The 22,289-nt window shown below is 35.3% G+C and overlaps 1 protein-coding gene across 1 annotated transcript in view; it reads left to right on the forward strand.

Moving 5' to 3' along the window:
• The first annotated feature begins 13,206 nt into the window (after positions 1 to 13,206).
• Positions 13,207 to 22,289, forward strand: part of LOC119637190 (uncharacterized protein DDB_G0283357-like) — an 82,543-nt gene continuing 73,460 nt past the window's right edge. The window contains exons 1-2 of the mRNA XM_038033045.1: positions 13,207 to 13,277; positions 20,920 to 21,324. Of these exons, the coding sequence (XP_037888973.1) occupies positions 21,299 to 21,324 (26 nt within the window). The 5' untranslated portion in view covers positions 13,207 to 13,277; positions 20,920 to 21,298. The remainder of the gene's footprint in view (positions 13,278 to 20,919; positions 21,325 to 22,289) is intronic.

Here is a 22,289-nt window from a genome sequence, read left to right on the forward strand (position 1 = left end):
CGCAGCAGCACGTCGCAGCCCCGCCGCTGTCATCGTCACATATTACTCTCTTTGTTAAACTCTGATTATAATCAACGAGCTGTTGCCTGCACGAATCGGGCTTTCGTCTCTATGGCGATAATCAAAAAGTGGGCCCTTTTGTTGACAACCTCGAACAGCTTGCTGTCCTTTTGGCACGTAATTCGTATTCTATCGACAAGTTGGAAACAGTCTTGGAACAGTATTTTGAAAGTAATGCGTCGTTGCTGCCCCTTTCGCGTCATATACACACAATGTTGTTCAGAAAGTGCCAGGAACTCTTCTTTCTAATTGTTTTGCTTAGCATGCGTTATCCTGCAACTTTGTTTACATATCGAGAAAATGTTTGTGACCTTAGTTTGCTTCATTATTAATCTAAGATCATATTACTTAGTGCTGATGAGGAGCAGTGCGTCTCTTTTTTATCGTAAAGTTCATTATTAAAAAAAAAATAAATAAATAAATAAATGAAAAAAAAAAAATAAACAAACAAACTTTGGCTGCGTACGTGCACGTACTTGTCGGTTTATCTTTCACTGCCGCGTTAGTACGCTTGAATGACCTGCACTTTTGCAGGTCTTTAATCTAAAAAACAAAAAAAGAAGATTTTTTTAATTTAAGCGATTTATTGAAGCTTTTGATTGCCGACTAAACCAATGAATTTCATAAGTCTAACTGTCTGTAAATAATTAGGTTTATGTTATTGAAATCGTATTTTATTTCAATTTCGTTAAATTAAATTTAAATGCAAACATTTGCGAATCTAAATCTTCCTCACTCTATATATATATATATATATATATATATATATAGTTCTATACATACACATATGTATATATGTAAGCTAACAGCCAACATTATCGCAAGAAGTACGCTTGCTTTTCAGTTTATGCTTTCGAAGTTTAATTCATGCAACGTACACTCATTTAAACTGTGAGACTAAACTCACATTTGTAATATCGTCTTTATTGTCCCCTTTTTCCTTCAAATTATTTTCATATACATATCCTTAACACGCTAACGATAAAAACCAGCCAGTGGTCGGAAACTGTGAACAGAATTCTTAACATACTTGAATCTTTACGATGCTATATATTATATAACAGTAGAAATCACGACACGTGCTGGTGTTCGCCTATTGGAATGTGTTTGTGTGTATTCGCTTATATAGAGGTAGTGTCAAGTGCCGTACCAGTGTCTGTTGTGTTGTTCATTTTAATTACAAACCATAAATCATTAACATAAATATTCGCAATAGAAATAATGGCCGTAAGAGTGCCTGTAAATGTCGTAAGCTAAAGAAACAGTTGCTGTTTTCCTTTTTTCTTTTCTTTTTTTTCAAGTTACCGCCCATTGTTATCTTTAACAGATATTTATATATATATATATATATATATAAATATATTATAAATTTTTACCAAGTGAAAGTAATTGAATTGTTATAAACTTTTAATGCCCGCCAAGGGCGGATGATGTATGACAGTTCTGTCAAACCGTTTGCTACATTCAATAATAGTCATCGAAGTCAATGTCCAGTCATATATGTCCAGTTTTAAACGCTGCCATACACATATCGTTTGTTCACTCTCGATCAAAAACAACAACGTGCTGACGATTTATAGTACTGTGTAAAGCTGTTTCGGACGAAACAACGAAACGATTTTTTCATGCGATTTGTGTCAATGGATGGAACGCGAATTCATCGTTACTCCTCAACGTTCAGTAGTCGGCAGTCAGTCGAGTGACCGACAATCGGCGAAAGCTAATCAAAGCGACGAAAGGTCGAAAAACGCAAACGCATCGGTTGGAAAGGTTATGGTGTCCGTATTTCGGGATGCTCATGATATAATATTCATCGACTGTGTTGGGCAGATACAAACGCTCAATACCGAATATTATTCGCGCGTTTGAACGAACAACCTGCAAAAAAACGGGCCTAACTGAAAGGCAAGTAAATACTCTAGCGCCGCGGCGATGGCAGTAAGACACAAGTTGATCACAAATATTGCTTCCAATGGAAAGGTGACGCCTCAAATCTGAAATGTATGTTGAGGAATATTTGTGCATTTCTATAAGAAGGGGATGGAACAGTTAGCCAAGGACAATGAGTAAAATTGAATTTTTCATAAAAGCTTATGCACTCCTCGTATCCTTAAGTACACAAAAATGCAGGCCCATTTGCTGGGATTTTGAAGTTCTCCACCCTTGATCCAACTTTATGGACTATGCCTTAAAAGTAAATACAGTTTGTTTATGCATTTGCCTACCGGCAAACTTCAATGATCAGATTAAATACTATTTTTTTTTTTTTTTTTCAATTTGGAAGTAGTATCAGCTGCGGTAACACGACAATCACATGTAGTGTTTCAAGTCAACCTATGTCAGATAGCCATACGGCCATTGGAAAAACACAAGCTATTTGTCTTGAGTACTTACTCATTATACCTACGACCAAAGAGAGGTTTACCGCAGTTGAGATTTGAATCCGCCATCACTTGTGCTACCAGACATATTAAGAAGAAGAACTTAAGATTATGTCAATCGACCTGCCGCCAACGTGACAATCGCAAATTTGGAGATATTTGGACGAAATTCATTATACTATGACGTGTCCTCTATATCAGATTCAAGGGTCACGACTGTAGTAATCCAATATAAACGAAAAATTGCTCTGCTTTCTGGCTTTTCTGCTCATTGTTCATACGTTGCAATAGGTATACGACTTAACCGACACAGTACAGTCAGTCGCGCTCACTTAACACTATGCAGTATGAAAGTTTAATTTTTTCGTTTGTTTTTTTTTTTTCAATTTTTTTTAGGAAAAAGGTGATGGGTAGAAAGGATTCAACGCAGCTGAAATAATTTTCTGTTTTACGATTTACGGTCGCTAAGATGTTAGTTAAGAAATGATAATTAAAAAAAAGGGGGCAACAACAATTTTATTATTGATTGCGGAAGAAGGAATAAAAAAAAAACCTTTGCATATTTCGATCAATTGTGGCAAGAAGAAATATTTATTTGATTATATTGCGCAAATGTAAACTAACGGTTTCGATGGTTCGAGAAAGGACAAATTTGTTGTGTAGTTAACAGTTTACTCGGCTATAAAAGTATAATTTCGTAAAATTATTTATTGATAATTGGCAGCGAGAATATTTTCATATGTGTTAAAAAATGAAAAACAAAAAGATATAAGTTACACAGTGTTAGAACACTGTGCCAATTAAGTTCACTCCCAGTTAACACAGTAAAAGTTACTGCTATAGCAAGCGATATAAATATATCGAAGGAGGTAAGCTTCAAGGAGAAAACTTTTTACAACATCGTTATTCGAGTGGAAGTGGAAGGTGTTAGTTTCGATCTATGACAAATTGCTACACATTTTAAGAGATGTCTGAAGAACTAAGCCGTAGATGGCGGTATCCCGACCCAACTAGAGCTGAGTCGTGTGCGGTGTGGTTTGCTTTACGAATCTCGCGCAGTTCTAGGAGACCACTTACGAAACTGTTTTCTATTAAGAAACAAACAGCGAAGCAAACTATTCTTGCCCGCAAGAATGGACGCCGGTAAGGAACGCCGGTACAACTGGCACGGATCGTTTCAGCTGCCTTTAACCACTCGACTTGACAGCTCGAAGAGCTATGGAGAGGGCTAAAGCTGCGGCGTATACTGTTGCGTAGCTATTAAGATTTATCTACGAGAACATGGTGCGAACTTGCCGCCTCGCTATCACATTTCGGGGCGCAAACACGAACGAAACATATTACTTACTATGCACCGATATCGGTCATAGAGCTTTGTGCACGGAAACTGTTTTTGATATATTGCAACGTTGCATCGAAGCAGCACACGATTTTCAAGAAGTTTTTCGGCGACAAATGCTAGGCATAACGTTCATTACGGACTACAATAATAAAAATTATTCTGTAAGTGATGTGGACTTCTCAAAAAGCCCGAAGAGAACATTCAGTTTTCAACTTCTTCCTGTCTTCCGTTCTTGATGATGGATTATTATTATAGAAAATACAATAAACGAAGACGTTATCCATGTCAGACGTTGTTAATGTCAAAATTTAACCTAACCTCTATAACAGGAGGTGAAAATGAGGTAATTGTTTTGATAATGGAACTTTGTCGCCTGACCGCTTAAATTATTATTGTGCGTTCTAATGAAGGAAACGAAGGCGATGGTCACATACCTGCTGAATATACGATTTTGCATATAGGATTTATAGAGGTAATCGATCGTATCGCAGATCCCATCAACGTATTATATTTAAAAGCCAAATCAACCATATGCATCTTGAGATCGGCCAAGTAACTATTCTTTGAGCAATCTTCACACGTTGTTATCATGTTCACGTTCACGTTCACGTTCACGTTCACGTTCTTAATATTAGATACATGTGGCTGCTACTCAATATATCCCTATGAACATTAGAAGATCGATGAAAAGAATTAATACCCACGTATCTGTTTTTGCTTGGTATCGGCGAGTGCTATTAAACGCCTTAGCAAATTGCTGAGGTATAGTACAATACATAGATCCGATGTTACTTTCCTTTAAAGTTTTTCAAGTAAAATGGTCGTTCTGTGTGAGTTCATCAAAATAGATATTATGCAGCACTTTAGCGGCAGTGGATTCTTCGAACGATTTTTCTCTTTCGCAAAAAAGATAACCTTACCACCTACATATCTTATCTTTTATCCTTTACTTTACACACGAGTCAACATTATTATTATTTGTACACAAATCGGTGAATAGCAATAACGGAAATTACTTTAATGGAAATGGGATACATGCTTCCGGCAAAGGAAATGAATGCAAAAGATAATAAAAAGTTGAAAAAAAAAAAAAAACAAAAAACAAAAAACAACTTTAATAAGAGCAGGTGATACCGATATTTTGTATTAAATTTTCCAATAGAATATTATGCAAATACACAAAGACACATTTCATCCGCTTAAACTCTTAAACGTAGAACATTTAATGCAAAAAATGGGAGAAGCAACAAATATTCTCGTAACTCATAAATGTCACTTGAGTTTAGAACGGTAAAATATATTGAATTTTTAATAAACCCGAATATATTTTCTTATTTATATTTCCCGAGGAGAACAAATGTCTCAGCTGTAAAGTTTTGTGGCTGTAAATTGCTTGAAAGTATCCCGGCAAGTTTAAACAAAAATTTGAACAACATTTAACACTTAACTGCAAAGTAAATAAATTCGTAGCCAGGGAGGCGGGTGATTACTTGCAGCTTATAAAAGCAGGCAAGTGAAAATGGAAAAGTACAATATATATATAAATTTACACAAAATATTCGAACTTTGAAGCTCTAAAATGAATGTTTTATTAAAATTTTATTTTACACATGAATTGCTTTACTCGAGTACTTGTAAATGCATTATCACGAAGAGCGTGTAGAAGAGGATTTCGCATAATATTTATGCCGAATTTCGGATTACTTTCTATTAGCGATCATGTTACTAATTTTTCACTTTGTTTTTATATTGTGCCCCACATGCAATATAAAGTATATTAAGTTTTTGCAGACATATGTAACACAAGGAGGGCGTAAGATAGCCATCTCTTTTATTATATGTATCGGTTCACGACCACGTTCGAAATCGATCTAAACTTTTCTGTCCGCCTTTTCGTCTGATGTCTATCCATGTAATTTTGTGTTGAAACTACAGGTCGCTGCTGCTACACGTACTTTGACCCAATGGCAAACCCTACTTGAAATGCTTTGGATCGGTCCGCTTTGCCGGCCACTCTCCACATAATGCCTTTTTTTGAAACTTCGTTGAAAAAAACTGCAATGTTTAACATTGCTCGACAAAAGTCGATGATTAATAGTTTTCCGATATTCTATCTACATTGGTGTAAAAAATTTGGTCTGACTGGGGCAATTTTTTGAACCAGCTCTCATATAACCGTTCCTGCGAAAGATGGAATTGTATAGGGTTGGCATAAAAATTTAGTGGAACAAATTTGAACCGTAATGTAATTATTAATTACCGAATTTAAAATAGCGTAGATTTGAATGCGCAATTTTGATAAGAAATGCTTAGAAAGATTAGACTAATTTTAACGCCGCTTCTTTTTCACTTCTCCCTCCGAAAATCACGATTCAATTCTTCTCGCTTTGAGTAAATCCTCTACTTATAAAGCTTTTGAAACCATGTCGCAAATATTCGATTTTATTTGGATATATCTCTTAATCCTCTCTCAGTGGCTCCTTAACATTGTAGTACAAAATACTTCAAAACGTCGAAAACCATTTTGAGTACTAAAGATGCTACATTATATCTGAAATCGATGAGTGGTCCTTATTCGCCTATTTTTGTTGCTTCTGCTATGAAATGATTATGTTTAAAGTTTTTTAGAGACTTTAGTTCTAGACTGAATTGTAGTTATGATGACTCATTAGGTATTTACATCTACATATATTATATATCTGGAAAGAATGTCGATATGGTGCTCATCTTGGAACGTGTTTTAAAGTCTAAGTCGAAATGATCACATCGATAGCTTAAAAAATTCCGAAAGAATGAATCTTAATACTGTCTCTCAGAGGCCGAAACATTAATGTTGCCTAATATGGTAACATAGTTGTGCTCTGCACCTCTTGTGATACAGGTTATGTTAACAGTGTACGGGTATTTGTAATACCAAGAAGGAATTAAGTGAGACCCTGCTTTTAGTACATCGATTCCGTGAATTGAACCAAGTTTGTCTGTCGGTCTGTCCAGTAACTTCTGTGGCTAGCCTACAAATCGCATTTTTTGAGATTGATGAAATTTGATACACCGACGTGTATGTACCCAAGGTCGAACTCTGTTGAAAATGATTCGAATCGGACTTCTCTTTCAACCAGTCTCCACATATATGTATAACTGTATAAGGCGAAGTAGTGTCGGGTGTTTAATGGTGGGCCGTGGCCGACCATAATGTTTCTACATATTTTTAGTTAAGTAGAAGATTTCACTAACAATGTGATTGGATAGATAGTGAAGAAAAAAATCAAATAAACTTTCAGAAACTAACGTTCCTTTCTACAGGCACTTTCTTTTAGGCACTTGTCGTCACTTTGCATCCATAAGAGGATGCGTATATTTGCCACTCATAACTTTCCCTTAATCGTTAACTTAAAAGGAAATTAATTACAAGCATACCAACATATATATGAATGACACGCACACGCACACCCACACATATATATGAGTATATGTAAGACTCTGCGTGCGTCAAGTGCGTGTTTATATCCTAGATTGGTTTAATTGCTTTAATTGTCGTTTAGTCACTAAGTTTTGTGATTTATTTAAGGGTAATGCTATGTTTAACACAAATTTCCTTTATGGTAATTTTATGCGCTATTAAATTGTTGTATATGTCGGCGGAAATGTATTGAAAAAGTTTAAATATTTTCACGCTTAGTAACGATTTAGTCAACAGATGCTTCTCAAAAGAGAAACATTCAGCAAATTGAATATATTGATTGATTGATTCCTATTGTCCTCTTGCAGAGGAAAAAGGATATAACGAGATTACTTTCTTGCCAACTTCATAGAAGCATTTAGTATGCTAAACCGCCTAAAAAAAAACCTCCTGTAACCATGAGAGCTTAAATTTAGAAGATTTGACATATGGAAGAGAAGAAACCTTTAAGAGTGATTCCTCCTTTGACTGGGTTTCTGTAAAGGTTTTTAGAATTCTTTAGAATTCTGGAGAAAAATAAGCAGATTTGCTTAACTGACATATTGGTATCCTAAAATTCAAAAGAGCCAGAACGAGTACTTTGGATTCTACCCTGCCTACATACTTATATTATAATATATATATATTGTCCGCTTAATTTTATCACGTTTTCGCAAAAATTATTGGCATTTAAATGGCGGCTACACACACATGTGAATAATTATGTAGTTACATAAAATGTTTACCTTAACGAACTTTGGTTACATTGCTGTAATAAATTTTGTTGCTATATCTATCCATAAAGGTAAACTAATACTCCTATTGTAGTTGTTACATCTATAAGTATGCGACGAAACTTGTGCAAAGTGTCGATACATTCCGCTACCGCTTACGCTGCGACAGGGATTCCAAAAACGATGCTTTGATTATTATGTGGACAATTCATACCGGGACCCGAAAGATCTATTGTACTTCGCCGATGCCTCTAGCCCTTCAGTTCTTACGATTCTTATGGAGTTCGACATCTTCTTTGGTTCGGAGCATCGCTTGGTCCCTGGCGTTCGCCAAACAGTTGATACGTGGTTCTACAAACGGTCTCGTCTTCACATAGGATCCGACAAGCCATTTCACTCGTACCTTGGCGGAGTCTACATGAATGAGTAGCAGAGCTACCTACGTTTTTCAGGTGATATCTGAGGAAATTACGACCCTTACGACCCGACGAAGGCTTAATTTTTTAGATGTTAGTCCAAATAGTGAATTCACATATTTTAGATTGAGACTTTAAATCGATTTGATGGGTTTCGTGTGTCTGTGCAAATATATATTAATACTTACTGCCGATATTTTGAAAATCGCGAAACCATCAAACTTGTCGCACTTTATGGTAAATCTTGAATAATCGCCATCTTAGACATCGTCAACGTTTTATGTTAAATAGCCGGCCGAGATCATGTTTACAAGTAACAGTAACAGTGGGCGTGTTCATCCGTCTGTCCATTCTCGAAGTTCTATTATTAGCATGACAAACGTCGGTTTTTTATTGGGCATCCAGAATATTTTCATGACAAAATTCATTCGCAGTCTCGCGTTGATCAAGATTGTTGCCAATTTTTTGGATATTGGATTACAGAGATTTTTGAATAGAATAAAAATGACAGATCTTTTATTTACACAAAGTCAACGGCTCATCTTTAATTGTTTTACTGTTAACTAACAAGTTATTAACTTCCAAGGGCATGTGAGCTGCGGTACATTCACGCTTCGCATATCGCCAGTCTTCCTGTTAATCCCTTTTTTGAAAAAAACTAGTCAGTGCTACAAGGCGAACGAAGTTAAAGTCCAAAATGAAAAAAAGGAAGAGGAAAATGAAAATGAAAATAAAAGCAGGAGGCTCAGCCTTTACAATGCTAAATTGCAATTTAAATTGCCAGCTGCGACAACAATTGATTTATCATTTTTGTTGTTGTTGTTTTCTGTCTTTGGTCTCCGCAATTATAAACCAATTCATGGGCAAGAGGCGAATATTGATTTCTTGTGTATGTACATTTTGAAAGGAGTGTGATTTGTGCTCTTTGTCCTGCGATAGTGCGTAAGTCGCACTTAATCATATCTAAGAGATGGTTTGGAACGGGCTATTGTGAAAATAGAAGGATCCTCTTAAGCAGAAGAATTGTATTGCGAGGCACAATGCTCGAATCGAACAATGGATAGGTTTGCTAGTTTATCATTTGCTTTCGTTTATCAAATAATCTAAAGGATTTTCAGAATTAAAAACCTAACCATCATAGTCTGCCCGATGCTGTACCTCGCTTTTTATTCGTTTATTGAGAGAGTAAACATGATTTTGAAATCATAGAAAGACTTTATAGACAGAATCTCCGAGAGAATGCTTTTTTAATGTTTTATATCGAGAGAGAACTAATTCTCAATGAACTGCATTTGAATTGGTTCTCTTTGATTGTAATGCATTTTTATTGCTTATTGTAACTACATATATACGCACATAAGCACATGCAAGTATATTGCTATTGTTATCACTTATGCTTATGCTTAGGCTTATGCATGTTTGCGATGGCTTAGGGGTTCATTTGCAATTTGATCCTGTACCGGTTGTAAGTGTGCTCCTATGCTGATAGTGTACATGCTTTTTTTTTCTTTTTTCTTTTTCTTTTTTTTTTTTTTCTTCTTATTTGTTTTATTATGCTTATACTCAATTTTATTGTTAATTAATATTAGTTTTGCATTAAGAGCCTATTGAACTCGACTGCTATTTGTTTAGTTGAGTTTCTAGTATAAGTGGAATAAAATAAATAAATAAATAAATAAATAAATAAATAAATCACTGTCTCCACATCTATGCAACCAGTGTATATATATGCGTATATGAATTAGTTTGGTCTAAATTTCTTCTTTGTCTTCTTCTTCTTCTTCTTTGTTCTCTTTTTCACTCGCAAACATCGTCGCAGCCATTTATTTCGGCGTTCGAATTCTCTCTTTTGTCGGTATTATATGTCGATGTTCTTTGGTAAAGCAATACTCGCCGTCAAGATATTAACAACTCCATTACAAATAGCCTTAAGCCTTTAGTTGCTGTCAATTATTATTTATTTTAAGAAAAAAAAAAAAAAAAAAATTTTTATTGTTTAACAAGCGTAATGTTCGAAAATGAAGAAGAAGAAATACTTACGAAAGTAGCAGCATTGCTTTCATTTATTTACTTATTTCTTTGATATGCGGATAAGCACGAGATGCAAGTTGAAGCCAAAAATAGGAAAAACAAAAACTCTTCTTTTTCAGTCAAACATTATTTTCCTCGTTTTGTGGTAAAGTTTTAAATAAATTTGCACCAACTAATAAAGAGTACAAGAGCACGAGAGCACAGCAGGAGCGAGAAATAATATCGTGAGTTACTGAAATCAAAAAAAAAGACCGAGGAAGAGAGAGAGAGAGAGAGAGAGACAATTAATATGTTGTCACTACGTAGGGGGTTGAGATCATTATTCTATACGTGACAGTAAGACGGAGGTATATTATTGACAAGCGTAAGAGACCGCGTACTCATACAGTTTCTTCAATTGGGCTCATTTTCATTGGCTCCTGCCTACATAATGGTTCAACTTTTTTTTTTTTTGGCTTCTCAAAGTTTTGCCATATACATAATTGTGAAACACTTAAAACTTAAACAACTTTTGCCATTCAACCACGTGTTTATGAATATATGCGCTAAGTATTAGAGGTATGCAGACGTTGCGTCAAGGAAATTTCAAGAGTGAATTCTAATCGACATATTCATTTCTAATGTTCCGGCGCTGATAAGATGGGGAAGCGCAAGAAATAATGAGCATATTACGGTTGTAAAGGGCAATGGTAGTGTGATGACCAAACTTTACCAGCCGCGTAATTATGGGCGGTTCTGGCAATGACGTGAATTTCCGGTCAAGCCTTCAATGCATTCTTGAGCATCATCACATTCTAAATCGATTTAGATAGGTCCATCTGTCGGTCTGTTAAATGTCGGAGATATAAAAATTTTCCCGGTCATAAAAACGAAGCTATCGAAACATTGGATGTTCTTTCATTGGATGTCGATCGGAAAACACGCTCGGTATATGTCACATAAACTGAGAATATCTCGGTTTTCAAAATCAAAAACGTTTCCACGTACATTCTATGTCGGAAAAGTCGATCACCTAGTCGCGTCCTTAGTATTATGGAAAATATACAAATTTTATATTTTTAAGAAAAATGTGGTGAGCATAAATAACTTGGCTATAGTCGAATATAATTTTCGTAATTGTTATAATTTACTTTGTATGGATTAGGCCAGTATGTGCGTGCACAGTAGTCAGTGCCAGCGGTATAACTTTGTTGCTTTATAAATACAATGCGCAATTTAATTCTTTTATGTACATATTTCCATTTTTTTAATTTTTATTATGCGCTAAAATTCATCTCAGTAGACGGAATAAGTCCTATGCCCTTTATGTAACAACGCGGATCGCTTTAAGTGAAACACACAAATTTTTTACACAAGTACACGAATATTGCGATTGTAAGCGAATGTATTAATGGGTCGAATAGCTTCTTGTTTAAAGAAATCCTGCGTATTTTATGACCTAACGCAGTGTTATGACCTAATTGAAATAACTCTGTCTACTCATTTAAATTTGGGTTTTTGTTATCCTACTATTAAAGATATCGGCAAAAAGCTGCTGAACACAACTGGCACACCTACTGCCTTCGATTGATTTCGCAGACCAATCTACAAGATGAACGCAGTTGGGCGGTTCTGGCAAGTGCGCTTATCACAGTTAAAAACACAAATAATCTCAAAAGGTCGGTTAAAGTTTTAATTAACGATTTAAGATTGCGAAGAAGGAGAGTCTTTATGCGTACTCCTTGAAAGTTTAAGCAGACGAAGTCCACCGACCCATCGGTTAATTTACAAGTGAGTCCCGGCAATCCTGCAAGTGAGAGAGGACCTGTAGCAAGACTGGAGAACCAAATAGGAAAGCTTTGGCATGGTCCAAACCTTCTGCCTATCATGCACTTGGGGATAATCGAAGCCGCCATGTGCACGTCCCGACGAACCGCATCCAATAGTCAGGCTTTGCACGTCAGCTCCACCGTTTTACAGCGTCACCATTCCTGTTTAGCAACAACAAAGCACATGGGGTATTAAAGTGACTAGGCAATCTGACACCCGTGAATCCTATAGTTTTATTCTGTCACGCTTGAAGGTTATCGGCGCTACAGTTATCATAGTTATGTACATACTCTTAATTTTGGGTTATCCATACTTGCTGGACGCCATCGAGATAATACGCCCTTGGACTTTTAATATACAAGGAGCAGATATCAACCCAGCGTACACCAGACACCAACTGACACTTTTAAATCGAATTTGAACATGTGTGGCAAATTTTTAACCTAAGCTTAGTCTAAATGTTTTTAATGTTTTGAAAATTTCAAATAAATATGGAATGATGCGAATCAAGACTGTATGATGCATACTTTATATATAAGGCCTATAAGGATCGAAACTATTTGTACTTTTATGATAGAATTGGATATATGTGTAGATAGATGCATCTAGATGCAGTGTCGGCTTTTCGCTTGAGCGAGCACCTTCAGAATGCAAAACTATTGGGATTGAAAGCCCTATTATTTATGCATGTCGTCTACTTGCTTGCATTTCTCCCATATATCTGTTATTGAAATTTCTCTTAATGTATTTCTCTTAAATCACGGTATGCCGACATAAACAATAATTTTTCTGCTGCTCAAATGTACATACATACCTATATATATATATATATATGATCTTGCATGCTTGTAAGCATGAATGTATATTATCGGGCTGTTCGTTGATGTTTCCCATTATTCTTAGAACATATACACGTTGTTATTGTTTATTAGTTTGTTGTCGAATCAAGTGCAGCAGCCAAGAAAGAAACTTTTCAAGTGAACGAAGTAAAAAAAAAAAAGAATAAAAAATTTTAAAAACGTTTAGTTTGTAAATAACTTTTGTGATGTGATTACGGGTTGTACGGTAACGTGACAACATTGAATTAACGGATCGTTACAAAGCCATATACACGCGAGTTAAATTTGTTTTCGTTTTTGTTTAACTATTATGGATGGTGGGCGTATATGTATTGTTGTCGGTTATGAAATAAAATTTATAAATGAATTCCATGTGTGTTAGTTACCGGATATGAAGAAATTTTCTTTAAAAATTCAAACCATGTTAAGAGTGTTTAAGAAAATTCCGTAAAGCAATATATATATAATAAAAAAAACAAAAAAAAGGAAGAGAATCAGAAAATTCTATTATTGTTATATTCATAATAATTTTAAAAACGCATATACATATATTGTCTTGCATATGCATTTCAAAATGCCTTACAATGTGTAGTGCTTTTTTTATTTTTTATTAACCGTCAACTCTCTTCTTCGATATTAATGATCTTGAAACGTTGTCGTTGCACACAATTGCTGACACTGGTCTCCTCTAATATTATTTAATTTAATGTATGATATGAATGCATATCAAATGCTTCGATGCACATAAAGTCATTACAACTATATAGTGTATGATATTAAATGAGAAATGTACTTCTTAGAAGAATAATAGGCAAAAAGTGTAGCGTACACTGTACATTGCACACAGTTCCTATGTCCATATGAAATATTGTTTATAAGAGAAAACAATGGGTTATATATTATACGCTCAAGTTAAGTCAAATTTTCGTAACCAATCAAAAAAACAAGTAAGCCAGTTATACTCGCTTAACGATAATTCTCTGATACACCAACACATTAGAATTGGTAATGATAGTATAATACTTTGTTAAATGTCAATCGGAACCATTTGTTCTTTTAATCATGTATATTGTGTGGCATTGCACTCAGCCTGAGATCAAGATCCCTATCTCAGATAGATTGTAATTTAAAATTTCTTTTCCTATTGGGGGTGTAACGACATTCTAAATTTTTCCTGCTAAACATGTGCACACAACTTCACACCCACATGTGCTATCAATTGTAAATGTAATTGTATTTCGTGCAGTTCAGGCCCACTTTCTTCTCAAAGTATATATATTTCCATGCAGCAGCAGACAGATTTAAGGACGCTCGAAGGGACGGTCATGGCCAAGCTAGCGTAGAATTTCAACTTCTTCTTTTGCGCGTGTTACAAACGGAATGATATTTTCCGTTCTTTCGTAAGGTTAGTGTCCACGAATTCGAAGCTCGCAGCGGTAGAGTGTACTTTGGCTAGAGTTATAGAGGGTCGATAAGGACACAACATTCACCTATCGGCCGCTTATCCACAAGGCTGTATCCACGACCACCCAATTTCTATCTCTTACCCCAAGTCTTTCTGAAAAGGTGACCATAAAAGAAATCAATACATTTTGTGTACGCACAGATTGTTCCAAATTTTACGTAAGAATTGAATTTGGCCGCCATTTGTAAAGTTAAGCGTTGGCAATGCCCTTCAAAAGAAATGCCCATCCATCCATTAACCCATTTTCAACTGTTTAAAATTCAAAATTTTGACGCCTTACCCTCAATCTTATAATATCCGTTTCGATTTTGAAAGAGCGGACAAGCCCACGATCAGTTATCTATCTTCATGTACATTAGTTCTATCAAAGTTATTCGAAGATCTCGTACCAGATGGACACTACACTATTCGTAATAGGGTATACCGATGCGGGTTATGTGAAATCATATGTTTTTATAGGCAATAACACCATCAAACCATGAAAATCGAATATTTTTTAAAATTTTTAAATTAGTTTTCCAAAATTCTTCTAAATGTGCTTGTCATTGTACAATATTTTGGTAGAAGAATAGAATTTTGAACACAAGATCACAAGATATCTTTTTTCGTATGATTTGGGGGATTTAACGACCGTTTATTCGTTGAAAAATTAATGCCGAAGCGTTTTCTTATCGCCTTCTCCTCTTTTACGACTACAGTCACCGATCACAATGCCAGAATATACTCGTTAGTATTATTTGTTCGAATATATGCCGTACATCTGCTATCTAAACCCGATCTCCCGACCCGTGGTTATGTTTGAAATTAAATGCCGTAAAAGACCCTCCACACCAACACCCGTCAGCTGACATGGTAATCATTGTATTGTTTGGTGTACATTTTGTATTTCAACAATGAAAGATTTCCGAACACCGTGGATACTGCAGACGCGTATAGTAATGATTATTTGGTTTAGTGAAGCATTCGTTGATGGCGGCGTACTGTTCACGATGATCAACTAAAACTTTCAATTTTTAATAATTTTGCGTGAGAGTAATGCAAACGTAGTGGCTGGAGTATATATGTGTGCTTGGTATATATCAATTCAAGTGGAAATAACACTTGAAGTGTAAAAATGTACAAATTTGAGATATCGATCTGTAAATGAAATTTTAGTGCGGTAGCTACGCTCTTAATGCTCTTTTACAAATGCTTCTTTTTATTCTTTTTTTTTTTGAACACCTATGCATGTTTGTACGCATAGCTGTTGTTGCTGCGAAGCGTAGTTAACGCTGCAAGAACCTGATCATTGAACTTGATTGCTTAACATGGATTTTTGCTTGTGAAAGGCTCTACTTTTCTCTCCTGCATAACTCCATTCGCCAATTCGATTCCTTTAATGGCAAAGTCGTCATTGCATTATTGCACCCATTACCCGATATATGATCGTATACTAGTTTTGTCGTTTTATTTGCGACAAGCATACTCGCTCCCCTATTCATATTTTTCAGCTCACGTATATTGCTGTGAATGTGTGAAGTATGTAGTAAAACAAAATCTGCGGTTACCGCATCAGCATTCGAATCGGAGAATTATAAATTTTGAACTAACGGAAGTAGTTATGACGTTTAAAAGCTGGCGGTTTTATTAACACCCATAAAGGATGCGATAAACTATTTACATTTTGAATGGAAGTCTATTTCTGACATTGGAATCTTGATGATTATCTTACGTAAAATAAAACTTGATGAATACGTTCTTAGTTCAGTTGAAATGGGCGTGATTCTATCTATAAGCACGCTCGCAATAGTTTCAGACAACCTGCACCGGAGCCAAATTGTGTTCGTTAAACGGGATTTCAGATTTTGAATTAAATTTTAGTTGGAATTTTGGTGCAATAGGTATTGCAGTCTTCTTATTTTCTTCTCTCTCTCTCTCTCTCTATTTGTTATCTCAAATGTACACTTTAGTATGTATGTATGTATATATTTAGGCGTGCGATGAGAAAACGTATGAAGACCGCTCCCATTTTAGCACAGTACGCGTCTTTAAGCCATGGTAGGGACTGGTCCTATGACACTGCATATGAGCCTACGCTTGCGTTTCTCATTTCATTGTTTTTTCAGCAGGCTTGCGGCAACGACTCCCACCCCTTTCCATTTTTTTAAGGTCGAGACCTACCTCAAGTTCTTCTGGCTGTTGTTATAATATCAATATTTATGTTTACCGATATATGTGATACCTGTATATATGATTTGATGGCAGATCGTAATGTATATCAACAACACTTTTGATCGTAGGCGTGTCAAAGGTGGTCAACTTACCTACCGCCAACAATAAGCAATAACAAATTGTTTTCACTCCTTAGGTAGTGGGTATTTAAGAGAGTTGGTTTTGAGGCGCGAGTATAACATTTTTGTAGTTGTTCCGATTATATATAGTCGTCTTTTGCCACGATTGTATATACACAGAAATGTTTGCATCTCTGGTACATCTGCAACGAGACTCACATGTATCTTCTAGCAAATGTTTAGTTTGGGGTACGCACACATACAACATGGTATTCTATAGTCAATATATTGAATATTTTTGTTCTGTTGTCTGCTTTGCACTAAGCATAATTCTTAACGAATCCATTTTCAATTTTCGTGGATACACTTTAATATTTATTCTCATTGTATCTTTGGTCTTTACGTGCTTCTCTTCTAATCATATGCAAATATTTTATAGCATCACTATACCGTTATGCAGAATTTATATGTTAAATCTTTGCGCCGCTATGGCTATGATGAAAGCAAATTGTTGGCATTTACATATGTTTTGTATGCTTGATTCCACGTTAGCAGCATATACAACAGATTGCAAGGTGCTAAGGATTTTTTGTATATATATAAATTCTTCCACCTAAAGTTGATAATGTTGCGAAATTTTATTTGGACTCCCACCATGAATTTGCTTTCTCTATTCTATCCTCCTCTTCATCAGTCAAGCACAGTGTCAGTTATTGAATAGATGAGTATGGGATCTAAATAAAATACATTTTTACTTTTCACAAACCATACAAATTGTTGCTGTGAAGTCTAGAGTTATGCTCAATAAATTAGGTACATCACTGTACTTAGCATATTATTTCCTAAATTAATTATGTATTCGTGTAAAAAGGCAAACGATTGTCGCACTGGTTAAAGGAAATTGATGGCAAAACTGGTCGCATACAATATTATGGTGATGGTCGAAATTGGAGCAGTGAGTTTAAATGATCCCTCAAATAGTCGAGAATGAACAATTGTGGGCGTGAAGAAATTTGAAGTGCTCAAAACTTCCGATTTTTCATATATATATAATAATCATACGGCGGTATATAGGTACATGAAATTTTAAATGCGTCCTTCTCGAAATACGATTTTTGAAAACGGCAAGCAGCATAACTTAAGCAACTGTTATTCTCTATTAAAACGTGTAGAAATTGTTGGATAAGTTGAAAAGAAAAATTTCAAAAATTTGTTCAAAATAATTCTGGAAAGGCGAATTTGAATTTGTTTAGCCTATTTGAATGGAATTTTCATATACGTTCATGTAATTTATGTGATTGTAGTTGGAATTTTCTCGTTTGGGTGTGTTAAACGTTAAAAGCTAAGTCAAATAAATACGCGGAGTCCACCTAACTATTTCCGTCTGCTCGTCTGTCCGTCTTTCCGTTTCCCGCTAGCGAGAATGAAGATGTGGCCGATAAAGTTGCGTAAAAGAATTTGCAACTTATCTAGGATTTCCAAAGGATACGCCTACATCGCCCATGCGCCTATGTAACAAAAAAATCGTCATTTTGAAAACAGAAAAAATCAGGCGCGCTCGCTCCATATTATAGAGCATGAAAATTTAGTTCTGCTTCTTTTACTTCTTTTTGTCTTTTTTAAGAGAACCGTGATGGGTATCAAATTATCGATTAAGATCGACTATAATTTTCTTACTTGGTTTTTTCGGTGACTGTTAATATGTAATTTTAAAGAATTTGGTAAAAATTATTCCCTCTTGGGAGGCGGAATTTGAATTTTAGCTGTAGCTGCTTTGAAAGGTACTTTCATATAGAGTCATGAGATGTGCACAAAAATATTTTAAGCTTTGTAGTTTGGACGGAGTAGGCTTCCAAGTCCAACCATATCTTAATCCTTACTACTTAACAGAGCTATGTTGACCCGTTTCCAGAACTCCGTTAAGGCAGCTGGTCGGTGTCGTTGCTAGTGTAATTCGAATTGATCTTCGCACTCTTCAATTTCTTCCATTCAAACAGGCGCCAATAATACGCAAAATCAACACTTTCAAAATCCCCTACGTATTTCACTAGATGTGAAGATGTGCACTAAATGATTATTTTTGCTTTCAAGTTCAAAAGATGGTTCCAGAGAACGACGGTAGTGTTGTCATTTTTAGTAGTTTTCGAAATTTTTTCTCTCAAAAAAGAAAAAAAAATCCTTTTGTTGTTAGTCTGTTACAATGGTCTCCAATGGATTCCCTAAAAAATCGCCCTATAAAATAAAATATATACACTGTAAGGGCCCCTGCAGAAGTTTACACATCCGCTTGTTTTGGTCTGATAGTAAAGCGTCTTAGTTTCTATGCTTCTTACGATGATGTCGGAGATTCCTCGTCATGTAAGATTGCACTCGTCAGAGATTTTAAACCAAAAGTCGAATAAAATGATATCAACCTTCACGTCCCTTTGAATTTGTCACATTTATAGTTCAGTTTATTGCAAAGTGTCATACAATAGATCTACATTTTCGTAGCCGATTTAGGTAAGTTGCTTGATTGCAACTTGAGCCATCATTTCAATTAAGTTTTTTTCTCTTTGTTTTCTTTAATATGGTCAATTACTCCGGGGCGGTCCCGTATCCGTCTAAAACGTTGACGATCAGAAAGAAATAAGGATGAAGAAAGAGGTACGGAGGAATCGGTGGCCGCAGTTTAGTGGGTGTGAGCCCAATCGAGAAGAAGTCTTAAGACCTTACCGAGCAAGCGCTCTTCATAGAAACACTGGGTTGGTAGTTGCGATTCTTACCTAGTCTGTTGCCCTTGTAAAGCTTACTCTTCAAACATTGGGGAAGTAGGAAGTTAACAGAACGTGTTTTATCAACATTTGTTGCATCTTTTCATACACTAGTGGCTGTCAGCCACTCTTTCTGTTTAACCAGAAATTTCGCTTAAGAAAAGATTTCACTGTGACACTGTCAGCTGTAACTGTTAACATTTTGGAGTTTCGTATTTTATTGGATCTTTGAATTTTATCACATTTTTCAGATACACTTCAGTTAATTCACGCACCTTACTTTGTGAGTTATGCAAGTGAACGGGTAGGAGTAAAGAGTTTGTTTGTAGAATTATTTTCATCGTCTGCGGCAAACATGCAAAACTAATTTTTTTATAATGCAAATTTATGACACGGATTCGTTATCTCAATGCATTCAAAATTATCCCAATATTCGATATGCATAGCTATAAAGAGAAATTAATTTTATTATTCTGCACGCAATGCATGCAAATACTTTGAAAAAAACGTGAACAAATTGTACATGTTCACGAAACGTATCCGTAAAAGGAAGAATTTAAATGATGCTCTTAAAAAACAATGTGGTAAAGGTGGTATTTTCTATACTTAGAAGGCAATCGTTCGCTAACGCCTTGTCACAACTTATCGTAACTAAGACTAACCAGAGTGTTGAGGGATAAATTAATCTATTTATTTGACTGTTACCTATGAAAATGCCTAATGGTCGCAGCACTAAGGACGTATACCAAGGAAGAATATTTCCTTCCTTTGATTACAACGTAGTGTTTTTGCAGAGTTCCTATAAGTGATAGTTTAGTATATAAATCTATAGAATGCCAATAAATGTTTCTCCTTTTAAAAGGTTCTGTTTTACGCGGGGCTCCACGGTTCCTTTCAAACTGACCATTACCAATGTCGATTGTAATTTAGCCGCTTTGATCTTAAAAACAGTCTCCCAATGCCTCGATTTTAATACTTTCGACAGATTTGTAACCGGGGTTTAACGTGGGTTCCTGCCATGATGGCTTAACTCCACGGTGGCCCAAGTCACTTTAAGCGTAATATATGCCCCCTGGCGAGTAAACACAATCCCTACAGAGTAGGAGCCTAAGCAGCACCAGAGTCCAGAACAGTTTATTGCGACAATCGGAAACATTCGTTTCTTCTAGAGTTCCATACCCTTTAACAATAACTTGTCGTTGTAGTGTTTATGTTTTGCTAAACTTTGACCGCGTAATTCGTGGTGCAAGCTTTAAACTAGAACGACACCATTGCCCATCTAATGGTTGGTGCTGAGAAAGTTCCGTTAAAATGAAAACTTCATTACATATGATTGTAACTGATTTCATTGTTATGCGCTTAGTTTTGTTGTTATTGTAGGAAAACAAATTTCAATTCACTTAAAAATATATGAAATGAAAAAACAATATGAACACAAAATTTGCGAATAAACGAATAAAGCATAGTTTTACCATATACCGAAAAGGGTAAAATAAAGTTTCTGCAAACGCTACACATAGATTACGTGCGTTTTAATTACGCCATTTCCATGCAATTTCTCCGCACGTGTTGTCACATGAAATGAATTTGATTGAAAAGAAAATGTAAAAAATTTCAAATAAAAAAAGTACAGTAAATGAATTTTGATTTCATTCATCAATAAGTGAAGAAATGCAATGAATGACGACGATATGAGCAGGATTGTTTGTGAGCAGAATGAATTTTAACAATATCCTAAAACTATGCAATAAAAATCGACATGACATCTGAAAAAGTTATATTGCGGTAAGTGATTGAGTTGATTAAGTTTCAAATTAGTAGAAGAGGGCTGTATCTCTATATGACTTTTTAATAGGTTAGGGGTGAAGTTTGGACACAAACCAAGCTAGAACTCTTTCAAGTTCTAATATCGAATACTAAAGAGATGCAAAGCATGCAATAATTTATTTAGAAATTAAATTTAAAACTTAAGACTTTTTTCTTCTTTCGCTCAAAATATTTTATAACACATTCTTAATCGTCAAATGAGATAAAAGATTTCCTTTAGATGGTATGCAATTTTATGGTTAAATGTTGCGAAAGGACGGAAGCAAGAAAGAAGACAACATTATAGCCATTTATAATCTCGTATTTTAGTCGTTGGCATTATCTAACCTTCAGTAAACCGCAAATAACTTTGGTTTGTATAAAATATTCACTTTTTCTTTTTTCTTTTTTTTTCTCTAAAGTACGTAAATGCTTACAATGACTTTTGTTTACGCTTCTATTGCCGGAACAAACTATATATTCTCACACCTACAAATTGTTTCTCCTTCCTTTTGTAGACATTTACGTGAATGTACGCAAGTATTTTATACATAAAAGAATAAAATTACTCTTCTATTCGGGGTTACGTTGATCTTTGACTATATGGTAGTTTGCCTAAATTGCAACGATTTGTTAACAAGCAAAGCAAGACTATTACTTCAGTCTTATTGTTGAACCGTAGTATTCTGTTAAGCGTTAGCTAATGGTATGGGTTAGAAAAAAAGGAAGATAGAAAATTATATTCAGCAATGGCCGAATCTTTTTTGCCCTCAAATTTTAAAAAAATTAAAATTCGATAGTGTTCTCTACTATAATTTTGTCTTTGGTCCAGTTTTCGGCCCCCTTTCGATACCAACGTAACCGAAAGAAATCTTAATAGTTTGTTAACTTTGAAGGCGATAACTTAATTTTTGCGACCAGAAAAATGTTTATTACACAGGCTA

Source organism: Glossina fuscipes, unplaced genomic scaffold, assembly GCF_014805625.2.
Source record: "Glossina fuscipes isolate IAEA_lab_2018 unplaced genomic scaffold, Yale_Gfus_2 43, whole genome shotgun sequence".
Classification (NCBI taxonomy): domain Eukaryota; kingdom Metazoa; phylum Arthropoda; class Insecta; order Diptera; family Glossinidae; genus Glossina; species Glossina fuscipes.